The sequence below is a fragment of the Heterodontus francisci genome, chromosome 6, assembly GCF_036365525.1.
Source record: "Heterodontus francisci isolate sHetFra1 chromosome 6, sHetFra1.hap1, whole genome shotgun sequence".
In the NCBI taxonomy this organism is placed as follows: Eukaryota; Metazoa; Chordata; class Chondrichthyes; order Heterodontiformes; family Heterodontidae; genus Heterodontus; species Heterodontus francisci.
Window position 1 is genome coordinate 40,241,716 of NC_090376.1, and position 23,764 is coordinate 40,265,479.

A 23,764-nucleotide genomic window follows, 5' to 3' on the forward strand; every position below is an offset into this window, starting at 1 on the left:
ATTCATAGGCGTGTAGATCCATTGACATAAAAGCCGCATTTCTGCAGGGTGATATTTTTCAGAGAGAAGCGTTTTTGAAACCACCCAAAGAGACAGCAGATGCAGAAGGAAAACTATGGAAACTAAACAAATGCGTCAATGGTTTGATGATGCTTCCGGGGTATGGTATTTCTCTGTGAGATCTTTTTTGTTGAAAATTAGTTGTGTTCAACTAAAAGAAGATCCTGCAATGTTTTATTGGTATCATAAAGGGAAACTTACAGGCATCTTCATGATGCACATTGATGATTTCTTATGGGGTAATACTGCGGATTTTGTGAAATATATTATGAATAAGGTTAGGGCAGAATTTAAGATTGGGAGTCAAGCTTGTGGAACCTTCAAATATATTGGTTTAGATATTAAGCAGACTCAGGGCTGGATTTTACCAGCCCCCTGACATCGGGGGAGCCTGGAAAATGCTTCCGGGAGTGGCCTGCCACGGGCCTCAATGCTGGAAAGGCCCTGCCCCATATCACCGGCAGCAAGGCCTCCTGGCGGCCTCCCCACCGCTCAGTGACGGGAGCAGGATTTAAATATGTTAATTGATTCATTATGACCTACCTGTTCCTGTCAGCTCTCCCGCAGCCATATTCCGGCTGGTTGCCAGGACTTCCTGCCTTCGGATCTCTGACTGGTTGTGGGACACTAGTGGGGAGGGGGGAAGGAGGTAGTTTTTCGGGTGGCGGGGGGCAAATGGGGCAGATCTTTCTGAATGGTCTAGGGGGTGGTGCAGAGGTAAGGTTCAAAGTTTGTAAACTTTGCGGGGGATGGTCGCGACCGCAAGGTAAGTTTTCTGGGGGGGGTGGGGGGCAGGGCAAGTAATAATCTGTTCTCTCATTAGGAGGGGTTGAAGAGTGTATTGAAACTTTTGTTAAGTTTTTCATTTTTAATTCATAGTGTCTACAACTTTAAAAATTGAAATGAACTGGAAGGGCTTGAAACCCTTTAAAAATGGTGCCAGCGCCTGCATGGTGGCGCCAGATTCCATTGCCAGGGATGAAGTACCCCCCTCCCCCATGTCATCCGTGGGGGGGGAGCTGCAGTGCACCCCGGCCATGTAAATGAGCCGCCGTGCTAAATATCGCGGCAGCTCCGTGGAGTAAGTCAACGCATGCGGGCTGCCATCTTCGTCGGTGAGCTGGTAAAATGCAGCCCTAAGTCTGGAATAACGTTAAATCAATAATCCTATTTAGAGAGTTTTACTCCCATCCCGGTTAATCATGTTAGGTCATCACAGAAAGATGATGATGTATCTAAAGCATAGTCTGAGTAATTGTGAAGCTGGATTGGTCAATTAAACTGGTTGTGCTCTCAAACCAGGTCTGATGCTAGTTTTGATGTGCTGGAGTTAAGCATGATGATGAAGCATCCAAAAGTTGAGAATGTTTTAAGGGAAAATAAAACATTAAAAAACTAGATCTGGGGAAATGTGTACTAAAGTTCCCATCCTTAGGTGATCCAAAGAACATGAAGCTAGTAATTTTTAGTGATACTTCACATAGTAATCTTGCTGATGGGTATTCAAGTGCAGCTGGTTTCATAATACTTCTGATGGGTGAAAATGGGAAATGTCCTTTAGCTTGGGAGGCTAAAAAATAAAAAGGGTTATTAAAAGCACTTCAGCTGTGGAAACACTGGGTCTTATGGAGGCAGTGGATATGGGATTCTATTTGTCAAATATTTTGGATGAAATTCTGAACAAGGGACATACTGAAGATAGGATACCCATTGAATGCTATGTGGATAATAGTTCTTTGTGGGACAATGTACACTCTAAAAAAGTGTGAGTGAGAAAAGACTACGTATTGACCTTGCTGTTGAGAAAAGACTACGTATTGACCTTGCTGTTGAGAAAAGACTACGTATTGACCTTGCTGGATTGAAACAAATGCTGGAGAGAAAGGAAATCTCTAAACTTGAATGGGTAAATGCAAGCCATCAGCTATCCGATTGTTTCACAAAAAGAAATGCTCATACAAAGAAATTGTTAGGGGTGCCAGAGGAGGGACGTCTCACAATATAATACTTTGTACCCAATATGGAATTTATTTTGAAATGTTGTTTGAACATGTTAATCTACATTGTATTATAAAAGAAAGAAGGAAATCTGTTAATTGTGTATCAATTGTTTGATTATATGCAAGTGGAGGGTGTTAAATTGGGGTCTTACTTGAGCACTTATAAGCAGACACTTACTGAGACTGGTGGAGGGTTTGAGTGAGGAGCTACATGTCTGTAATCCTTTTCCCTGTACAATAAATGTGAAACTGAGGAAATATAGGCTCCAGAATTATCCTTCCATAACACGCTTTCTGGAATTTAACAGATGGTGAGGGATTCAGCGATTGTAATGCCATTGAACTTCAGGGGAGGTGGATAGAATCTCTCTTGTTGGAGATAGTCATTGCCTGGCACTTGTGTGGCACGAATGTTATTTGCTACTTATTAGCCCAAGCCTGAATGTTGTCCAGGCCTTGCTACATGTGGGCACTGATTACTTCATTATCTGAGGAGTTACAAATGGAACATCCCCACTTCTGTCCTTATGATGGAGGGCAGGTAATTGATGAAGCATCTGAAGATAGTTGGGTATAGGACACCACCATAAGGAACTCCTTCAGCAATGTCCTGGGACTGAGATGATTGGCCTCCAGCAAACAAAACCATCTTCCTTTGTGCTGGATATGACTCCAGCCAGTGAGGAGTTTTACCCCTGATACCCATTGACTTCAATTTTACTAGGGCTCTTGATGACCTATTCCATCAGATGCTGCCTTGATGTCAAGGACAGTCACTCTTAGCTCACCTCTAGAGTTCAGCTCTTTTGTCCATGTTTGGACCAAGGCTGTAATGAGCTCTGGAGCTGAGTGGTCCTGGCAGAACCCAGGGAGTAAGGGCAGGAAGAGTCCCTTTCAAACCTAATGTCGAATTCTATCAAAATATGGTTACTGTTAGACATGTGCTCCCTTACCAATAGATTATTGACTAATTCAGGCTTATTACTCATTACTAAATCTAAGGTGGCATTATCCACAAAAATGTTTTAACTCTTTGTGGATCCTGGACACCCATGCTGGTCTCTATTTGCACAATTCAAATGGCCAGTATCCCTCTTTGCATTTGGACTACCACCTTCCAAAGTTATTCCAAGTCCCTCTAAAGTCAAAGATGCAGGAATTCCCAATGGAGAGAGTCCCTGCTGCTAGCCACACATCTACCCACTCTGACATGGATGCCCTCATAATGGTGAACAGAGGTTACAAAACTACATGAATACTAGATTCCAGGTCCTAATTGTTTTTGCCCCTTTCTACCACATCTCCATTGGAGTTATAAGAGAAATCTTCCAGAATAAACACAGAATTTCAGGCCCAGTGTTACTAACAGACAAATGGGAGGATTACATGACAGATCTGTAATAGTGAAAGCTTTACTGACTTTTTCTTGCAATGCATTTAAAGTTTCAAAAATAAATTATACTTACAGCATAAAATTTTTATGGACATAGCATGAAGTTTGTTTTCAGCTCTAATAAGTGATCTCATGAAAATGACGAAAAGGTTTCCAAAGAAAATGAGACAAGCTATCACCCAGACAAATACTCTAAGGATGATGTTTGCGAGTAGGTCTTCAAAGGAAGATATGCCATCTGTATTTGGTTTACAACTGCGTACATGAGGAGAATACGCACAGTACTGAAATTTATTGAAATATCTGTGAAGAAAAATAGCACAAATAACACTACAGTGACCATTATGTCCACTGTTAGCTGCTACATTATTGCACATCTTGTCAGAAAAGGTATTGTACTTTACATCTATGAAGATGTATTAGAATTTCTGTGGAAACCATAGAAAATCGACATAGTTTCAAATTTGTTTTTAACTCATGTCTGAATGCAAAGTATCAGCCAAACACAGTGGTCAATATCTAGTTTTTCCTCTTTAAAATATATGCTCAGTTTTTAATCTTAGGTTATAACCTAACAAAATTGCATGATTTTGAAAAATGTAGTATCAGTTCTGACACAATAGTAATAATGATCCATTAATTCTTCTCAAACAACTAATTACCACTTAACTGGTATTGGAAAAGTTTGTGAATGCAGTTTTGGAATGCACAACATTTGTGGACAGTGGCCTAACACAATTGAGAAAAGCCTGTTTTACTGAACATGCCCTTCAAGTGCGAGTAGAATTTGTTGGGGAGAGACGTAAACAAAGTTTTGCTGGGTGATGACAGGCTCCAAATATGCAAAAGAGATAGCAAGCATAGCTACTGAAGGAATGAAAGTGTGTCAATTACTCAGGAGTTGACTAGTGATTTGGATACAAACTTGAAAAGGAAAGATTTGCATGGCCATGGGAAATGATCAGGGCAGTGAGACTGGATGGATAGCTGTTTGAAAGAACCAGCACTAGCATGATGACCTGTGTGCTATGTGATTCTATTAGACAGGTGGGAGGAATGGCTATTACAGGTATATTCAGCTGCACTTGAATGGTGCACAGGACATTGAACCACCGTCCTTTGAATGCAGTTCAACATTAAGAGTGTTGAGTTCATCTGTTAGTATAAAATAGCAGCACAGGCCTTAAGGACATAAAGAAAATAATATTTCTTAAAGACTAGGCAAAAATACTGCACTGACACAAAGAAATGCAAGCAAGAATGTAACAAGTAAGGTAGCATAATTAAAACTAGCACGGTAATGCAAATAATATTACACAATCAATGATGGGAAAGAATGCACTGCAGCAAGGAATTTCCCTGGGCTAAATCACTCTTGCAAGAAATTCCCTTGAGGGTTCCCCTAATCAGCTACTGTCATTTTGAAGGAAGACAGATGGGAACCGATTATTGATGCATGAGCAAAGTTTCCGCCAAAGTTATGGTGGCTAATTGGGAGAATGCCTGAGGAAATTCCTAACTTATGGCTCAATCTCCACTGCTCATGTTTACAGCAGAAATCCTATATAACAAGCAAGCACAAGATGGCGATCTCCCTGAATTGAACAAATTGATGCAATTCAAGGAAGCAATAGTTGGAGTAGTTGATTTACTCAGAGGTGAGAGTCTGGAAGGCATTTGGACTGTGGAGATTGGAGTGGTGCACAAAGCTACCAGTGTGTGCTAAATCTATTATATATTGTGCAGATTTGTACACTAGTACATGCAATGACAATGTAGTACTCAGATGAATAAATATGTTAATTACATTTTTAAGGTTCTTTTATCCTTTTCTCCGTCTAGATATTTTTGGCTTCCAGGTTATCAGACTATGCTCATAGGTGAACCCCAGCTCTCTGTGCCTTGAGAGTGCTTTCATTTGCTGCATATTTCTAAGTAATGGATAGGGAATGAACCGAAAATTCACCATTAAAATTGAAATCAATAAATTTTGTTAGGTAATTGTATCAAGGGTTAAAGAGCAAAGGTGGGTAAATGGATTTAAGGTACATATCAACTATGATTTAATTGAATGATGGAACAGGTTTGAGGGCTGAAAGGCCTACTTCTGTTCCTAGAATGAGCTTGAATATTTGAATGTGGATGTAGTTGGTGTTTAATTCCATATGTACTGTGACAGAATTGAAAAACCAATGGCAAGCTAAATCTTAAGACAAAATTTTTACTTTTTATGTCCTTAAAATATCCAAATTCTTTCTTCACAGACCAAGGAGACCTAAAAGTTGGCCATATGCATTCAAAAAGCACCACTTACCTGACCACCAACAATACCATCCTTATTTGAAGAAGCCACTGGCACAGATAAAAACACTTTGAGAGAAGGTAATAATGATTTTGGGAGGAAACATAGGGTTAGGAACCAAGAATTGGTGCTGAAATGATAGCGAAGGTAGAGATTGATGACAAATCAGCAGGCATAAGGTGAAGGCCCATAAAACTGAGTGTAAGTCCTGAGTTGTATGGTATACTGAATTCGATGGCATACTTTTCAACAGAGGCTGTTAGAGCACACGACTGTGTTCTGCAGTTATTTACCCCATATTTAAACCATTGGAGGAAAGTATGGTTAAGGCTAACCAATAATTATCTGCAATGTCCTCTGTTATTGAGCACATGGCAACACCATTGTCATCTGTAGTAGAGATCTCAGTTATGCAGGCCATAAAAATAATAGCAGCATCTCTCTAACGCCCTCACTGCTATTAAGAAAATTTTGGGGACAAAGCTCCAATATACAATCATTGCCAATGCCAACTGTTACATGAGAGTGTGATGCCAAGATCTTATTTATGCCCATTGGGGGAAAGTAAGGCAAACAAACCCAGAGCTCCCTGGATGACAAAAGAGATAGAGATTAATATAAAGAAGTAAAAGTGTGCTTATGACAGATGCCAGGTAGAAAATACTATTGAGAACCAGGCTGAATATAGAAGGTCCAAAGAGAAAGTGAAAAAGCAAATAAGAGAAACAAAGAGAGAGCATGAAAAAAGACTGGCAGCTAGCATTAAAGGAAATCCCAAAGTTTTTTATAAGCATATAAATGGTAAAAGGGTGGTAAAAGGAGGAGTGGGGCCGACTAGGGACCAAAAAGGGATTTAGACATGGAGGCAGTGGGCATAGCTGAGGTATTAAATGAATACTTTGCATCTGTCTTTGCCAAGGAAGAAGATTCAACCCAGGCAATGTTGAAAGAGGAGGTAAGTCAGACACGAGAGGGGTTTAAAATTGATAAAGAAGAAGTATTAGATAGGCTGTCTGTACTTGACGTGGATAAAGCACCAGGACCAGATGAGATGCACCCAAGGATACTGAGGGAAGTGAGGGTGGAAATCGCCAAGGCACTGAGGGAAGTGAGGGTGGAAATCGCAGAGGCACTGGCCATAATTTTTCAGTCTTCTTTAGACTCCGGGGTGATGCCAGAGGACTGCAGAATTGCAAACGTTACACCCTTGTTCAAAAAAGGGTGTAAAGAAAAGCCCAGAAACTACAGGTCAGTCAGTTTAACTTCGGTGGTGTGAAGACCTCTAGAAAAAATAATTCGGGACAAAATCAATAGTCACATGGACAAATGTGAGTTAATTAAGAAAAGCCAGCATGGACTTCTTAAGGGAAAATCATGTTTAACTAACTTGCTGGAGTTTTTTGAGGAGGTAACAGAGAGGGTTGATGAAGGCAATGCTGTTGACGTGGTGTACATGGACTTTCAAAAGGCATTTGACACAGTGCCACACAACAGACTTGTGAGCAAACTTGTAGCTCATGGAATAAAAGGGACGGTAGCAACATGGATACGAAATAGGCTGAGTGACAGGAAACAAAGAAGAGTGATTAATGGATTTTTTTGGGCTGTAGGAAGGGTTGTTGTGGAGTTCCTTAGGAATCAGTGTTAGGACCCTTGCTTTTCCTGATATATATGAATGACCTAGACCTTGATGTACAGGTCACAAGTTCAAAGTTTGTAGATGATATGAAGCTTGGAAGCATTGCAAAATGTGAGGAGGATAGTGTAGAACTTCAATAGGACATAGACAAGTTGGTGGAATGGGCAGATAGGTGGCAGCTGAAGTTCAATGCAGAGAAATGTGAAGTGATTCATTTTGGTAGGAAGAACATGGAGAGACAATATAGAATAAAGGGTACAATTCTAAAGGAGGTGCAGGAGCAGAGGGACCCACGTATATATGTGCATAAGTCATTGAAGGTGGCAGGACACGTTGAGAGAGCGGTTAATAAAGCATACAGTATCCTGGGCTTTATTAACAGGGGCATAGAGTACAAGAGCAAGGAAGTTGTTTTGAACTTGCATAAGACATTAGTTTGGCCTCAGCTGGAGTATAGTGCCCAATTCTGGGTGCCGCACTTGAGAAAAGACGTGAGGGTGTTAGAGAAAGTACAGAAAAGATTCACGAGAATGGTTCCAGGGATGAGGAATTTCAGTTCTGAAGATAGATTGGAGAAGTTAGGATTGTTTTCCTTGGAGAAGAGAAGGCTGAGAAGTCATTTGACAGAAGTGTTCAAAATCATAGGGGTCTGGACAGAGTAGATAGAGAGAAACTGTTCCCACTTGTGAACTTGATTGAGTTTTTTGAGGAAGTGACGAAGATGATTGATGAAGGAAGGGCAGTGGATGTTGTCGATATGGACTTCAGTAAAGCCTTTGACAAGGTCCCTCATGGCAGACTGGTACAAAAGGTGGAGTCACACGGGATCAGAGGTGAGCTGGCAAGATGGTTACAGAACTGGCTCGGTCATAGAAGACAGAGGGTAGCAGTGGAAGGGTGCTTTTCTGAATGGAGGGCTGTGACACGTGGTGTTCTGCAGGGATTAGTGCTGGGATCTTTGCTTCTTGTATTATATATAAATGATGTGGTGGAAAATGTAGCTGGTCTGATTAGTAAGTTTGTGGATGACACAAAGGTTGGTGGAGTTGTGGACAGTGATGAGGATTGTCAGAGGATACAGCAGGATATAGATCGGTTGGAGACTTGGGCGGAGAAATGGCAGATGGAGTTTAATCCGGACAAATGTGAGGTAATGCATTTTGGAGGATCTAATACAGGTGGGAAGTATACAGTAAATGGCAGAACCCTTAGGAGTATTGACAGGCAGAGAGATCTGGGCATACAGGTCCACAGGTCACTGAAAGTGGCAACGCAGGTGGATAAGGTAGTCAAGAAGGCATACGGCATGCTTGCCTTCATTGGTCAGGGCATAGAGTATAAAAATTGGCAAGTCATGCTGCAGCTGTACAGAACCTTAGTTAGGCCACACTTAGAATATTGCTTGCAATTCTGGTCGCCACACTACCAGAAGGACGTGGAGGCTTTGGAGAGGGTACAAAAGAGGTTTACCAGGATGTTGCCTGGTCTGGAGGGCATTAGCTATGAGGAGAGGTTGGATAAACTCGGATTGTTTTCACTAGAATGGCGGAGGTGGAGGGGCGACATGATAGAGGTTTACAAAGTTATGAGTGGCATGGACAGAGTGGATAGCCAGAAGCTTTTTCCCAGGGTGGAAGAGTCAGTTACTAGGGGACATAGATTTAAGGTGCGAGGGGCAAAGTTTAAAGGGGATGTGTGAGGCAAGTTCTTTACACAGAGGGTGGTGAGTGCCTGGAACTTGCTGCGGGGGGAGGTGCTGGAAGCAGGTACGATAGCGATGTTTAAGAGGCATCTTGACAAATACATGAATAGGATGGGAATAGAGGGATACGGTCCCCGGAAGTGCAGAAGGTTTTCGTTTAGACAGGCATCCTGTTCCAGTGCTGTACTGTTCTTTGTTCTTTGTGAAAGGATTGAGAACGAGAGGGCACAGATTTAAAGTATTTGGTAAGGGAAGCAAAAGTGACATGAGGAAAAACTTTTTCACGCGGCGAGTGGTTAAGTTCTGGAATGTGCTGCCTGAGAACGTGGTGGAGGCTGGTTCAATTGAAGCAATCAAAAGGGAATTAGACAGTTATATGAAAAGGAAGAATGTGCAGGGTTATGGGGAGAAGGCAGGGGAATAGAAGTGAGGGAGTTGCTCTTTCAGAGAGCCAGTGTGGACACGATGGGCCGAATGGCCTCCTTCTGCACTGTAATGATACTGTGATTCTGTTTTATGCCTGCTGGGGATTATGTGAATGTGCCCTTGAAGTGCCTTGCACTGAGTAACACATGTGCAACATACAACATGCACAATGACAAGTAGGTATTGCTTCTGAACGCAATGATCCCTCAACAAATATTCTGTCAGGCTTCATCATGATACAGATAGCAGGTTTGGAGTATCCCTTGTAGCTCACTAGTCAATTAGAATCATAAAATCATAGAAAGATAACAGCACAGAAAGAGGCCACTTGGCCCATCTTGTCTATGGTAGCCAAAAAATGTACCATCCATTCTAATCCCACCTTCCAGCATTAGGTCCGTAGCCTTGCAGATTACGGCAGTTGAGGTGCATATCCAGACTTCTTTTGAATGAGTTGAAGGTTTCTGCCTCAACTACCCTTTCAGGCAGTGAGTTCCAGACCCCCACCACCCTCTGGGTGCAAAAACATTTCCTCATCACCTCTCTAATCTTTCTACCAATTGCTTTAAATCTATGTGCCCTAGTCACTGACCTCTCTGCTAAGGTAAACAGGTCCTTCATCTCCACTCTATCCAGGTCCCTCAAAATTTTGTACATTTCAATCAGATCTCCCCTCAGCTTTCTCTGTTCCAAGGAGAAGAACCCCAGCCTATCCAATCTTTCCTCATAGCTGCATTTTTCCAGTCCCGGCAACATGCTCGTAAATCTCCTCTGTAACCTCTCCGGTGCAATTACAACCTTTCTGTAATGAGGTGACCAGAACTTCACACAGTAATCAAGCTGTGGCCTAACCAATGATTTATACTGTTCCAGCATAATGTTCCTGCTCTTATATTCTATACCTCGGCTAATAAAGGAAAGGATTCCTTATGCCTTCTTAATCACCTTATTGACCTGACCTTCAGGGATCTGTGGACATTTACTCCAAGGTCCCTCACTTCCTTTACACCTCTCAGTATTTTCCCATTAAACGTGTATTCCTTTGCCTTGTTTGACCTCCCCAAATGCATCACCTCACACTTCTCTGGGTTGAATTCCATTTGCCACTTTTCTGCCCATCTGACCAGACCATCAATATCTTCCTGCAGCCTACAGTGTTCCTCCTCGCTATCTAGCACACAGCCAATCTTTGTGTCATCTGCAAACTTCTTGATCATGTCCCCCACATTTACGTCCAAATCTTTAATATATACCACAAAAAACAGGATACCCAGCACAGAGCCCTGCGTAACGCCTCTGGAAACAGCCCTCCAGGCACAAAAACACCCACCAACAATTACCCTTTATTTCCTGCCACTGAGCCAATTTTGTATCCACCTGCTACATTTCCCTGGATCCCATGGGATTTTATTTTTTTAACCAGTCTGTCACGTGGGACCTTGTCAAAAGCCTTGGTAAAATTCATGTAGCCCACATCAATTGCACTACCCTCATCTATCTTCCTTGTTACTTTTTCAAAAAATTCGATTAAGTTGGTCAGATAAGATCTTCCCTTAATAAATCCATGCTGACTATCCTTGATTAATCTGCGCCTTTCTAAGTGATAGTTTATCCTGTCTCTCAGAATAGATTCCAATAATTTGTCCATTACTGAGGTTAGACTGACTGCCTCTATCCTTCACTCCCTTTTTAAACAGAGGTACAATGTTAGCAGTTCTCCAATCCTCCGGTACCACACCTATATCCAGTGAGGACTGGAAAATGATGGTCAGACCTTCCGCTATTTCCTCTCTTGCTTCTTTTAACAGCCTGAGGTACATTTCATCCAACCCTGATGATTTATCAACTTTCATTTGATCCCATTAATATTTCCTCTCTCCCTATGTTGATCACATCCAATACTTCACACCCCTCTTCCTTAACAACAATATCTGCATCGTCCCTCTCTTTTGTGAAGTCAGACGCAAAGTATTCATTAAGAACAATACCAACATCTTCCGCCCCTACACATAGGTTACCTTTTTGGTCTTTCATGGGCCCTACTCTTTCCTTAGTTATCCTCTTACTCTTAATGTATTGATAAAACATTTTTGGGTTCACCTTGATTTTGCTTGTCAATATTCTTTCATGCCCTCTCTTTGCTTTCCTAATTTCCTATTTGATTTCACCCCTCCACTTTCTCTACTCCTCTCGGCTTTCTCTAATTTTGAGCTCGGTGTCGGGCATAAGCTTTCCTTTTCTGCCTTATTTTACCCTGTAATCTCCTTGACATCCATGGGGCTCTAGATTTGGCTATCCCACCCTTTTTCTTTTTGGGAACATGTTTACTCTGAACCCCTTGAATCTCCCCTTTGAATGCCTCCCACTGCTCTGACACTGATATACCTGCCAGTTGCTGTTTCCAGTTCACTTTTGCTAAATCACTCCTCAGCTTAGTAAAATTGGCCTTTCCCCAATTGAGAACTCTAACTCCTGTTCTATCTTGTCCTTTTCCATAATTATGTTGAAACTGACTGAATTATGATCATTACCACCAAAGTGCTCTCCCACTGCCACTCCTTCCACCTGCCCATCTTCATTTCCTAAAACTAAGTCTAAAACTGTGCCCTCTATTGTTGGATTTGCTGCATACTGGGCAAAAAAGTTTTCCTGAATGCACCTCAAGAATTCTGCTCCCTCAATTTTTTTCACACTAAAACTATCCCAGTTAATATTGGGATGGTAAAAATCCCTTACTATTACTGCTGTATTGTTCTTGCACTTCCCAGAGACTTGCCTACATATCTGCTCTTCTAGTTCCCTCTGACTGTTTGGGTGTCTATAGTACACTCCCAGCAGTGTGATTGCTCCATTTTTGTTCCTTAGTTCAATCCATCTGGCTTCATTTGATGACCCTTCCAACATATCCTCCCTTCTCGCAGCTGTAATAGCTTCTGTGACCAAAATTGCCACTACCCTCCTTTCTTATCCCCCTCCCTAACATGTCTGAAAAGCCTGTAACCAGGAATGTTGAGCTGCCATTCCTGTCCCTCCTTAAGCCATGTTTCTGAATAGCTATGATATCATACTGCCACGTGTCTATCGGCGCCCTCAGGTCATCTGCTTTATTTACTATACTCCTTGCAGTGAAATAGATTCCCTTGAGCACTGCCAAACTCTCTTTTTTTATTTTGTAACCTTGTTTCCTCTGTCTTCCAGACTCATCCTTTAACTTTCTGCCTTCCATTTTCATTTCTGATTTTGTCCCAACTGAGTCTGCCTTCAGGTCCCCATTCCCATGCCAATCTAGTTTAAACTGTCCTCAACAGCATGAGCAAAACGTTCCGCAAAAAACTCAGTCCCGGCTCTGTTCAGGTGTAACCCGTCTGGCCTGTACAGGCCCCCATCTCCCCCAGAGCTGGTCCCAATATCCTAAGAATTTAAAGCCCTCCCTCCTGCACCATCTTTCCAGCCATGCATTCATCTGTCTTATCCTTTTATTCCTGTACTCACTTGTGCATGGCATTGGGAGTAATCCAGCGATTTCTACTTTTGAGGTCTTGCTTGCTAATTTCTTATCTAGCTCCCTAAATTCTGACTGCAGGACCACATCCCTCTTTCTACCTATGTTGTTGGTTCCGATGTGGACCACAACTGCTGGCTGTTCACCCTCCACCTTCAGGATGCTCTGCAGCTGCTCAGTGAAATCCTTGACCCTGCAGTCATGCAATATTACTACTCCCCAGAGTGCATGGCGATGCTGCACACAAGAGTTCCAAAACATAGCTCACAATACAGAAAAAGCTAATGCAGAGGAAAAACAATTTAATCAAATGCATCTGAAGTAAATACTTAAAATTAAATAATTTTAATGAGGTAGATCTTTGGTCCAAGCAGGTTTTAGGTGGCTGGCCCGTAGAGGCCTTGTTCTTTTAAGGTCCAGGCCTATTTAGCATGGGGTTAGAGAGCAGTGAAAGGAAAATCAGTGCTCTTGGACAGCCCATTGGCTCTAGACTACCACAGTATCAGGAAACGTGGCCTGCCTTCAGGCCCAGAAAAAGATAACATGGAGGTGATATGATCAGGGGTGGTGGTGGTGGTGCATGGGGTGGAAAAACAGTGGTGCAATGGGGCAGGTTATTTGCTGTGCAGCTCAGGGGAGCAGTCTTGCTTCTGACCCTAGAAATAAAATCAGTACTTATATTTGCGCTCCTCTTCAACTGAACTGAGGTGACTCATCAGAGGCTTTATAAAAGCAGTCAGGATTTCAAACCACATGGAGTGTGGGGTGCACAAAGTGGAGACTTTGCCAGAGAGAGATGTAGTCAGAGCGTGAAGGCCGGAATTTGGTTCATATGGGAATTCGGTGCAGAGGGGGAAAGAGGAATTGATGTGTGATGTTCCAGCATCGAAGTTAAGTGATTGGTTGGTGAATATTTTCTCTTTTCTCTTGTCTAAACTAAGGAATTTTATTTGGGGTTAGTATAACATTAATTGGAATAGCAACCAATAAATCTTCTAGGAATTGAAGGCGTGGGAGTGCTGGCCACCGTGCCAAAGATTGCAGCGGGCCCGTAAGTTTGCAGGTAAGTCCATTTAAATTTATGCATGTAATTAATGTAAATATTGAAATCTAGGTACCATCACCCAGTGGCGGGGGGCCGCCACAGAACTTCCCTGCCGCCGGGAGGATTGGGCCGGGCCCTCTCGATGTCGGGCTCCATGGCGAACTGCTGCCGGCCCCCCCCCACCATGGAGCCTGATGTCAAGGGCTTGGTAAAATCCGGTCCATTGTGTGCAGTTTTGGTCTCCTTACCTAAGGAACTATATACTTTCCATGGAGGGAGTGCAACAAAGGTTCAACAAACTAATTCCTGGGATGGATGGATTGTCCTATAAGGAAAGATTGAATAGATGAATAGATTGGGCCTTTATAAGAATGAGAGGTGATCTCATTCAAACATACAAAATTCTTACAGGGCTTGATAGGGTAAATGCAGAAGGATGTTTCCCCTGGCTGGGGAGTTTAGAACCAGGGGACGCAGTCTCTGAATAAGGGGAAGGCCATTTAGGACTGAGATGGGGAGGAATTTCTTCACTCAGAGGGTGGTCAATCTTTGGAATTTTCTGCCTCAGAGGGCTGTGGAGGGTCAGCCATATGTTCAAGACTGAGATCAATAGATTTCTACATATAAAAAACATGAAGGGATATGGGGATAGTGCAGGAAAATGGTGTTGAAGTAGAAGATCAGCCATGATCTCACTGAATGGTGGAGCAGGCTCGAAGGGCTGAATGGCCTACTCCCTCTTCTATTTGTTATGTTCTTATGTTGACTGCTGGTCAGAGCTTGCATATAGCAGTTTCATGCAGTTGAGTCCTAAAATGGCATTTTATCATTGGACCCCAATTTAAATACCTAAATTAGCTATGTTTGCTGCAGGTGGCTGTCTAACTCACCCACTTCAATGACCCTAGAAAAATAACAACCACTGCGATAGTGAAAACTAGGCTGAAAATACTTCCCTGCAATTTTTGGGGTGCTACCATCCCATTTCTGCAAGGCAAGCTGCAACAAAATCTCCCCAAGTATATCTGGCAATCTTCCATTATTTCTTGTGAGGAAAAGAAAGTCTCAGGTAAGCAAAGGCCAAACTAACTAAGTGACTGGCTCTTGTAATATCCCCTGTGAATGCCTTGTGGCATAAAGGTTGAGGGCAGTGTTGACCTTCATTTTCACTGGGTAGTGCAGAGTTGACTAGGGAACAATTTCCTTTTACAATAAGCCATTATAACTCACTGGTTTTTGGGGACGCCACTCGCATTTTCAAAATGAGCTATTGACAGCCATTTAAGATATTTAACAAGGCAACAGACTGCAATTTTACGGGCCCTTCCAGTTTTAACAGTAAGCGCACAGGGGACATGGGGCTTCAGAGCCTCAGCATATTTTAAAAGGTGCAACAGAGTAGCAGCTGTTGTCATTGCTGCATTTGGCAGCCGTGGAGGGAGGCACTTTTCATTCATAGGTAGGAAGGAGTTGGGCCATTGATCTGGGCTCGAGCCCCCTTTAATGCCATTGTGGTTTTGGCAGGGGGAGCACTTGAGAGAGGCCTGAGGGAGGGGTGAAGTGGGTTGTGCTGCAGCAGCTACTGGCAGGGCCCAAGTGCCATAGGCATCGTTAATTCAGGAGGAGGGTCCTCCAGTGAAGAGGGGAACCAAAGAGAGAGGGAGGTGTGGATTTCTTCCGAGGATGCTGGAGGGTTCAGTATTTGGAGGATGATGACGGGTTCAGTGTGTGGAGGATGCTTGTAGGCTTGACTGTTCAGAGGATGATTGCAGGGATGAGTGCTCCAGCAAAGAATGTTTGCATCAGGGCTCAGGTGCTGGCAGCCCTTTAAACATGGTGCCAGCACTTCCTTCTACATCAGATGACAATGTGGCTGTTGCCTCAATGCCCGCCTCCGGCCACTGAGTGGTCGGCCACCCCGCCTGCCAGCCATTGATTGTCCAGTCAGCATAAGATTGCTATGAAAATGGGAGTCGGAGTGGGAGGGCTTACACCACCCCCTTCCAGTTCCGACTTCCCTTTACAGTCAGGTCTCATAAAATTCCAGCAGTAGGGTTTGAAATCTTCAGCCAGATGAGCTTGTGGGCAGTGAGGTGGGGGGCTAATTTGTTGGCAGCATGGTGTGCCTCCTTTGTCCTATCTATTGCACCTGCAGCTTCACTTCTCAAAGCCCATCAACACATCAACTTCTTGTTTTTTCTTCAGAGATGGATTTGCAAACTGTGAAATGAATCATTCCATGTAGATCTGAACAAATACTTCCAACTCATACCAAAGCATTACTATTTTCTAATGCATATTTAATGGTAAATTAAATGCTGATGTATTTGTCTCAAAAATGAATCAATGTGGTGAATCTTCAGTTGTGTACTTACATGTGTTCTAAGTTTTTCATCGGCTTAAACATTCTGCTGTCTATGTTTGTAATTTCTATTCCTTCAATACCGCTGTTCAAGGAAAATGAAAAAAAATTAACATCAAGTTAAACAGGAGATAGGTCCTTAAGTAAAAAAACAGCAAAATGCTAGGAACCTATTTATTTGTTATGGTATCTGAAAATTCATTTCATTAAATAAAAACATGCATAAAGACATACCAAATTTATTTTCAAACAGTAGTCTCATGACACATGAGCAGTACTTTTTCTTTCAAAATGAAGCAATATAATTCTATGCCGTTGTTCACTTGTTTGATCTTGTAAACTATTTTGTCCATGTGATGAACTCAAGCCAAACTATATAAAACTAAATAACTGATTAGATTATGAGCTACATCTTAGAGATGATGTACAACATTCTATTTAATTCCACAAAAATATTAGCTGATATTAGTATAAATTTGGTAATTAACTTACAGAGATTGAAGTTGGTTAAGAGCATCAAACTGATCGAGATGAATAAACTTGAGGGGATTATCAGATATATTCCTGAAAGAAGTTAATGATTATTTTTATTGTAGAAGGAAAAAAATGTATATTATATTAAGTAATAATGCATCAATTATGGTAACATTAAATGGTTTTGCTTACAGTTTTATCAGTAATTTAAAATTTTTGAAAAGATTTTTAGGCAGTTCCTGAATCTTGTTTGATGACAATTCCCTGAGAAAAATACAAAATAAGTGATCATAAAATAGCTATTATTTGTTCAGCAAAACACAGCAACTTCATAGTACATTAAAACTTATAAGACCTTTTGTACATATTGATATTGAAGGTTTAACATCAACAGAAAAATGAATGTTTCAGATATTAGTCCATATGAAATCATCAGAAATCAATCCAAAGATGGCAGAGCTGCACTTCACCGTTCTGTAACTAAAACACTTTGGGCTGAATTTTATGAGTGCTCTGCAAATCGCGGTGGCACGCTCTGATCCCGGCGGTCTTCAGGTGCAGATACGCCGTCGCTGCGCCCCCGTGATATTTCACGCCGGAGCTCATTTAAATGGAGGGGGCGGAGTGGCTACCCCCCATGACATAGACCTGAGAATTTCACTCCTCCCCCCTCCACACCAGTGTCACACCTCGGAACTCTGAACGGAGTTCCGAAGGCGTGGGAGTTCCAGCCATTGGAGGTCATGGCAGGCCTCTCCCAGAAGAATTTTCCAGAATCCCCCCCGCCAAGACCCCTGAAGCTGAAGGGCTCATAAAATTCAGCCCTTTAGATCGATTTTAATTTTAGAATGTGGTTCAGATAATGTTTTTAAAGACATGAGTAGAAACCTCATGAAACAAACATCATGGTAGCATAGCCAATAATATAAATTTGTTGGTAAAAGGTAATGTGAAACATATTCAGGCTAATAATATTCTAAATATAATTTTTTTTCCATTGTATTACCATTAAGCTATAACTAGGTTAATTTATATATGCAAATTAAGTGGGAATCATGCTTTATTTTCATAGTTTACAAAGTAAAATTATCTGGATTCTAGAAAAACATTTAATTGATTGTAGAAAAATATATCATATTGAAAGATATCCACCAGTGTCTACTTTATGAAACAGGACCTATTTTAACAAGTTTTGGTATAATATGATCCCTGTGGAGACCACCAACAAACGAAAAGAATCGAATCCACTGATCGACCCCAATTTAGGAAACCAACCCAGCAGACAAGATTTTACTTCTTTAAATTTTACTTTAACATTCAAGCCAAAACCAACATAAATTAAACATGAAGCAACACGGTCTAAAAATAATAAAAACAAAATACTGCAGATGCTGGAAATCTGAAATAAAAACAAGAAATGCTGGAACCACTCAGCAGGTCTGGCAGCATCTGTGGAAAGAGAAGCAGAGTTAACGTTTCGGGTCAGTGACCCTTCATCGGAACTCATATATATATATATATATATATATATATATACTTAACTATCAGATTCAACAGAGATTGATCTCATGGTTTCACTGGGCAGCCCACCCAGCATATATAGAAACAATTACAGTCGCACAGTTCTTCACAGTCTGAAGTTCCTCAGGTAAGTTTTCTGCACCTTCCTTCAAGGATTTAGCCACTGTTCTTCTTCTGACAGCAGTTCCCTCTCAATCGGAACTCCATGGGTGTTGTCTTCACCATAAGGTGCACTTCTCCAGAACCTCCTCAGCTCTGCTCACAACAGTCTTGATGGTGTGGATTTACCAGTCTTCCCTTTGTCTCCTTCAGTGACAATCTGTGCACTGTATGGTCAGTTCTGGTTAGTCAGCTACTTTAAGTAACAGAAACAGCTCCTGGATTCAGTCTTCACTTTCTTCTGCTTGCTGGCACTCCACTCCTGTCTCCTTTTGTCTGTTTCTAACCGGTGTCAGTTTCCCTCGAAACCTGAAGTTGTTTTTCCAGCTTCTGTTTCAGTTTTGGTTTCTGTTTCAGTTCTAGTTTCTGTTCTAATTCTAGTTTCTTTTGCAATTCTAGTTTCCCTCTTAGTTAGGCGCTAAAAAAAAGCTTTGCAACCATGGATTCCATCACAATATCATAAGCAATTTTATTTAAAGGTATAGCTTAATTTCCTCTGAGAGACAGTGGTTGCGCAGATGCTAAATCCACTGTATGCAGATATTCTGAGCTTGCACTAAAATGTCACGTGTTAGCTTTAGTACATATGTGTAGATGAGGTAAAGCAGTTGATGTAGTATACATGGACTTCAGTAAGGCTTTTGATAAGGTCCCGCATGGGCGATTGGTTAAGAAGGTAAGAGCCCATGGGATCCAGAGCAATTTGGCAATTTGGATCCAAAATTGTCTTAGTGGCAGGAGGCAGAGGGTAATTGTCGAGGGTTGTTTTTGCCAGTGGTGTACCGCAGGGATCGGTGCTGGGACCCTTGCTGTTTGTAGTGTACATTAATGATTTAGACATGAATATAGGAGGTATGATCAGTAGGTTTGCAGATGACATGAAAATTGGTGGTGTCGTAAATAGTGAGGAGGAAAGCCGGAGATTACAGGATGATATAGATGGGCTGGTAAGATGGGCGGAGCTGTGGTAAATGGAATTTAATCCTGAGAAGTGTGAGGTGATGCATTTTGGGAGGACTAACAAGGCAAGGGAATATACAATGGATGGCAGGACCCTCGGAAGTACAGAGAGTCAGAGGGACTTTGGTGTACTTGTCCAAAGATCACTGAAGACAGCAGCACAGGTAGATAAGGTGGTTAGGAAGGCATATGGGATACTTGCCTTTCTTAGTCGTGGCATGGAATATAAGAGCAGGGAGGTTATGATGGAGCTGTATAAAGTGCTAGTAAGGCCACAGCTGGAGTACTGTGTACAGTTCTGGGCACCCCACTATAGGAAGGATGTGATTGCACTGGAGAGGATGCAGAGGAGATTCACTGGGATGTTGCCTGGGCTGGAGCATTTCAGCAATGAAGAGAGACTGAAAAGGCTAGGGTTGTTTTCCTTAGAGCAGAGAAGGCTGAGGGGAGATATGATTGAGGTATACAAAATTATGAGGGGCATTGATAGGTTAGATAGGAAGAAACTTTTTCCCTTAGTGGAGGGGTCAAAAACCAGGGGGCATAGATTTAAGGTAAGGGGCAGGAGGTTCAGAGGGGATTTGAGGAAATTTGTTTTCACCCAGAGGGTGAATCTGGAACGCACTACCTGAAGAGGTGGTAGAGGCAGGAACCCTCACAACATTTAAGAAGCATTTAGATGAGCACTTGAAATGCCATAGCATACAAGGCTATGGGCCAAGTGCTGGAAAATGGGATTAGAATAGTTAGGTGTTTGATGGCCAGCACAGACATGATGGGCCGGAGGGCCTGTTTCTGTGCTGTATAACTGTGTGACTCTATGACATATGCTAAAAATTGCTCCTGGGAGAAAAATAATACAATCCATTATCACAGACTTGGTCCAAATGCTGTTATTTTATGTTAACTATCTAAATAAAGTTTATAGATACACACCAAGTTAAAGACAAATGGTGTAAATTTCCTCCCAATTTACAGCTTTTTGTATTGCGTTAATTATTTCCATTTGGAACTGAGGGTATGAGTTCTGTTGATGCTTTATAGTACTAATAAGCCTCTTTCTTGATATAAATAATGCCAAAATTTCTAGATTACCCAGATGAATTACTGCTCGCATGAGGCATATGGGTGCTGTTAACCCTTTGCAAATAAGGTGCCGTCCTACTGATCCTGCAAACTGTAGAGTGAGGGTGGTCAATGTTGGAGGGCAGCATCAGTGTCCCTTACTATCTTTAGCTTATTTATTAGTTTGTACAATTTTAATTTCCATTCTCAGGTTGTGTGCATTCATGCCAAGGCTGGCATTTACTGCCCATGTCTGGAAAAAGCATGATGCCCTCCCTCATCCAGTTGCTGATCCATCTTCCTCCAAGTGTTCCTCCACCCAAAAGGAACCAGTTATAATTGCACCCAAAACAAGCATGAAAAGCTTGCTGAGGGTAAAATGGTCAAAAAAGTGGGAAAGAAGTGATTTGATAAATAGGAACTCATCTGGAAAACCAGACAACAAAATGATCCTATGATCCACTCACTTACAGCTGAGCGCCCCTTATAAATAGCTTCAGTAGCTCTGAGACTGAGGTTTCACTGGCGCGTCAGGCACTGGACATCACTTTTGCTATTTTAGTTAAAATGGCAGCAGGGTCCTAATTGCATCATATGTTCACAAGGCTGCCGCCTGCTTGTGGTTGCACCTCTCTCGAATCAAAAAACTGCATGGTTAAAATGGCAGCGGGCAAGAGTCCATGGGAACTCATCGGGAAGCACATGACCACATCTTAATCACCTGCTTGCTTTGTTTCTGTAGGTGGACAAGGTTAAAATCAACCCTTTACTATTTAAATGCTTTGCACATACATATGAAATTTTCATTTGAAAAGATTTGTTAGCACTTTAAAATGGGTTAGCACTTTGTTATGAAAATGCTTCCATTTCTTTTCATTTTTTTTGAGGACTTGTGTTAAAACCGAAAAGATTCCATGGATGTGTTTTTTTTTACCAAGTTCACTGACAAGACTTAAGATGTGGTTTGAAAGCCACCTGTGCTGGAAGCCACCTGTGATTTGGGCTCAGAAAGCAGCAGAACCCTTGATAACCTCGGGAAACTGGTTATAGAGAAGCCACATGTCAAGGTTTGTGGCGGTCAGGAGGTCGACTCACTGTTTGGGATTTGAACATTGTTTTCAGTTTTTAGTGGTGGTGTGAACTATTTGAAGACAGTTGGTGCTTTCCTGCCAAGGAGAAAAGAAACCACCCAGCTCACCTCCTTCTCTACCTTTTTGAAGAAATCCTGCCAAGATGCAGTCTGGAAAATAAAATCCCCTGGTACCGTATAGCTCCTGAGGAGCTGAAATAAAATCCTGCGATTCAAATGTGCATTGGTGGAAAAACCTTGAAGCCACATTTCTCCTAGAAAGCCTACTAGAATAATTCTGGACATTTCCAGAACAGACTGCTTCTGAAACGATCCTAGTGAGCTGTCTCTGTATACCTGGATGCCAGACCAAAAAAGGGACAACTGACTTCCTTCCATATCTTCTTTCTTTTGTCATCAAGAATTAGCAAGTATTTGGCCAAAGTAGGTTTTATGTTGTCTTTTTTTTGGTAACAGACTTCTACAGAGTGAATTTCTGTATTTTTCCAGTGTGTAGGTGAGTAGTTACAGAATTTATAAAAAGGGTACTTCCATATTTTAATCGGTGAGTTAATACTTTGCTTCATTCCTGGTTAAGTCTTGTTTTATAATAAACTGATAATTTTGTTGTTTATTAAGAAACCTGCCTGGTGTTTATTGTTCTGGGATAAAAAATATACGATTGGCTATATCGTTAACTGGGTAAACATTTAAATAGGTGCTGTGACCTGTGGAGAAGTGGAACTAGAAAAGACAGTGCACTCCTCCTACCTTGGTTGTAACATCTAAATGGGGGTTCATCATCTGGGATACCCAAAGGCGATGACGTACAATTGTAAATGGTGCGATATTAATTGAAAAGAGGAAAAGAAACAGGTTTCTTGTGCATGCAAGTAATGTTTATACTACTGGAATGTCTTTGTCAGTTGCTACGACCTTTCTGGGGAAGCAGGATGTATCCCTGAGTGATTTGAGAAACTTAACCAAGGCTAGGCTAAAGGATTTGGAAGAATTGTTGGTGTTAGAGTTAAAACCAGGAGCTAAGAAAGCAGACATAATTGAATAGCACAGCATTTGCAATTAGAAGAAGAAGGCAAACCACATGGTAGTACAGTTGAATTAGCGAAAATTTTGTTGCAGATGAGGCAGCTTGAACTTGACAAAGAAAAAGAAAAAGCAATACAACTGGAAAAACTTAAGCAAGTTCACAGACCTAAAAGTTAACTCTGCTTCTCTCTCCACAGATGCTGCCAGACCTGCTGAATTTCCCCAGCACTTTTTGCTTTGTTGCCACATACTTACCCTGCTGTGTCCCAATGTCCTGTGAAGTTGTGATCCTCTTCGTCCACTCAAGTGTAACATTCCTTCTTGTAGGCATGCTGCAACTGGGTGAATAATCTTAATTTTGCACACTCCAGGACGTGAGGCTTAAATGTACCATAAAAGGCAAATGCACACAGAAATAAAACCATAATTGAAGAATATTTACATACTATGGGCTTCTAATCATCTGACTGTGAAAAGCTGCAGACTAATATGAATTTGGAATCGGTTTTCATTTCTCTGCTGTTATGTGAAAAGACATGTAACTGCTATTAAACGATCTTTGTAAAAAAAACAGGAAAATATGGTCATATTCTAGCTGCATTGCCAAATAGAAATATTATGCCACTAACTATGACCAGCTGCTGCAGAAGCAAAGTGTTCGTGAACATGTGTCAATGTGTAATAGTTGAAAAACCATGACAACAGCATAGATTTCCTCATCAGTCCTGCATTGGTTATCAAACATATGCAAGATAAACCTTGCAGCCGTAAGTTAGAGCAGTTACACGGCAGAGTCACCTTTAAGGACCACACCAAAAGTCGAGGATGGTGAAGGGATGCTTTAGGGTGACCCACAGGTCACTGAAGCCTCCCTGCTCACTCTCCTCCAGGTTGTGCAGGCAAGGTGGGTGGTTCTTTTCACCAGGGATGGTAAGAAGAGGCCCTCCCGCCTGAACAAGGCAGCCTGGCTGGAGATGGCAGAGGAGGTGAGTAGCCATGGGGCCATCGGCGTCAAAGGGTTCAATCCTGGAAGGGGAT

At 41.8% G+C, this 23,764-nt stretch overlaps 1 protein-coding gene across 1 annotated transcript in view; it reads right to left on the bottom strand.

Moving 5' to 3' along the window:
* The window catches only part of rxfp2b (relaxin family peptide receptor 2b), a 264,102-nt gene that overhangs the window by 72,178 nt on the left and 168,160 nt on the right, over positions 1-23,764 (bottom strand). The window contains 4 exon segments of the mRNA XM_068034408.1: positions 3,527-3,756; positions 16,445-16,516; positions 16,924-16,995; positions 17,098-17,169. Of these exon segments, the coding sequence (XP_067890509.1) occupies positions 3,527-3,756; positions 16,445-16,516; positions 16,924-16,995; positions 17,098-17,169 (446 nt within the window).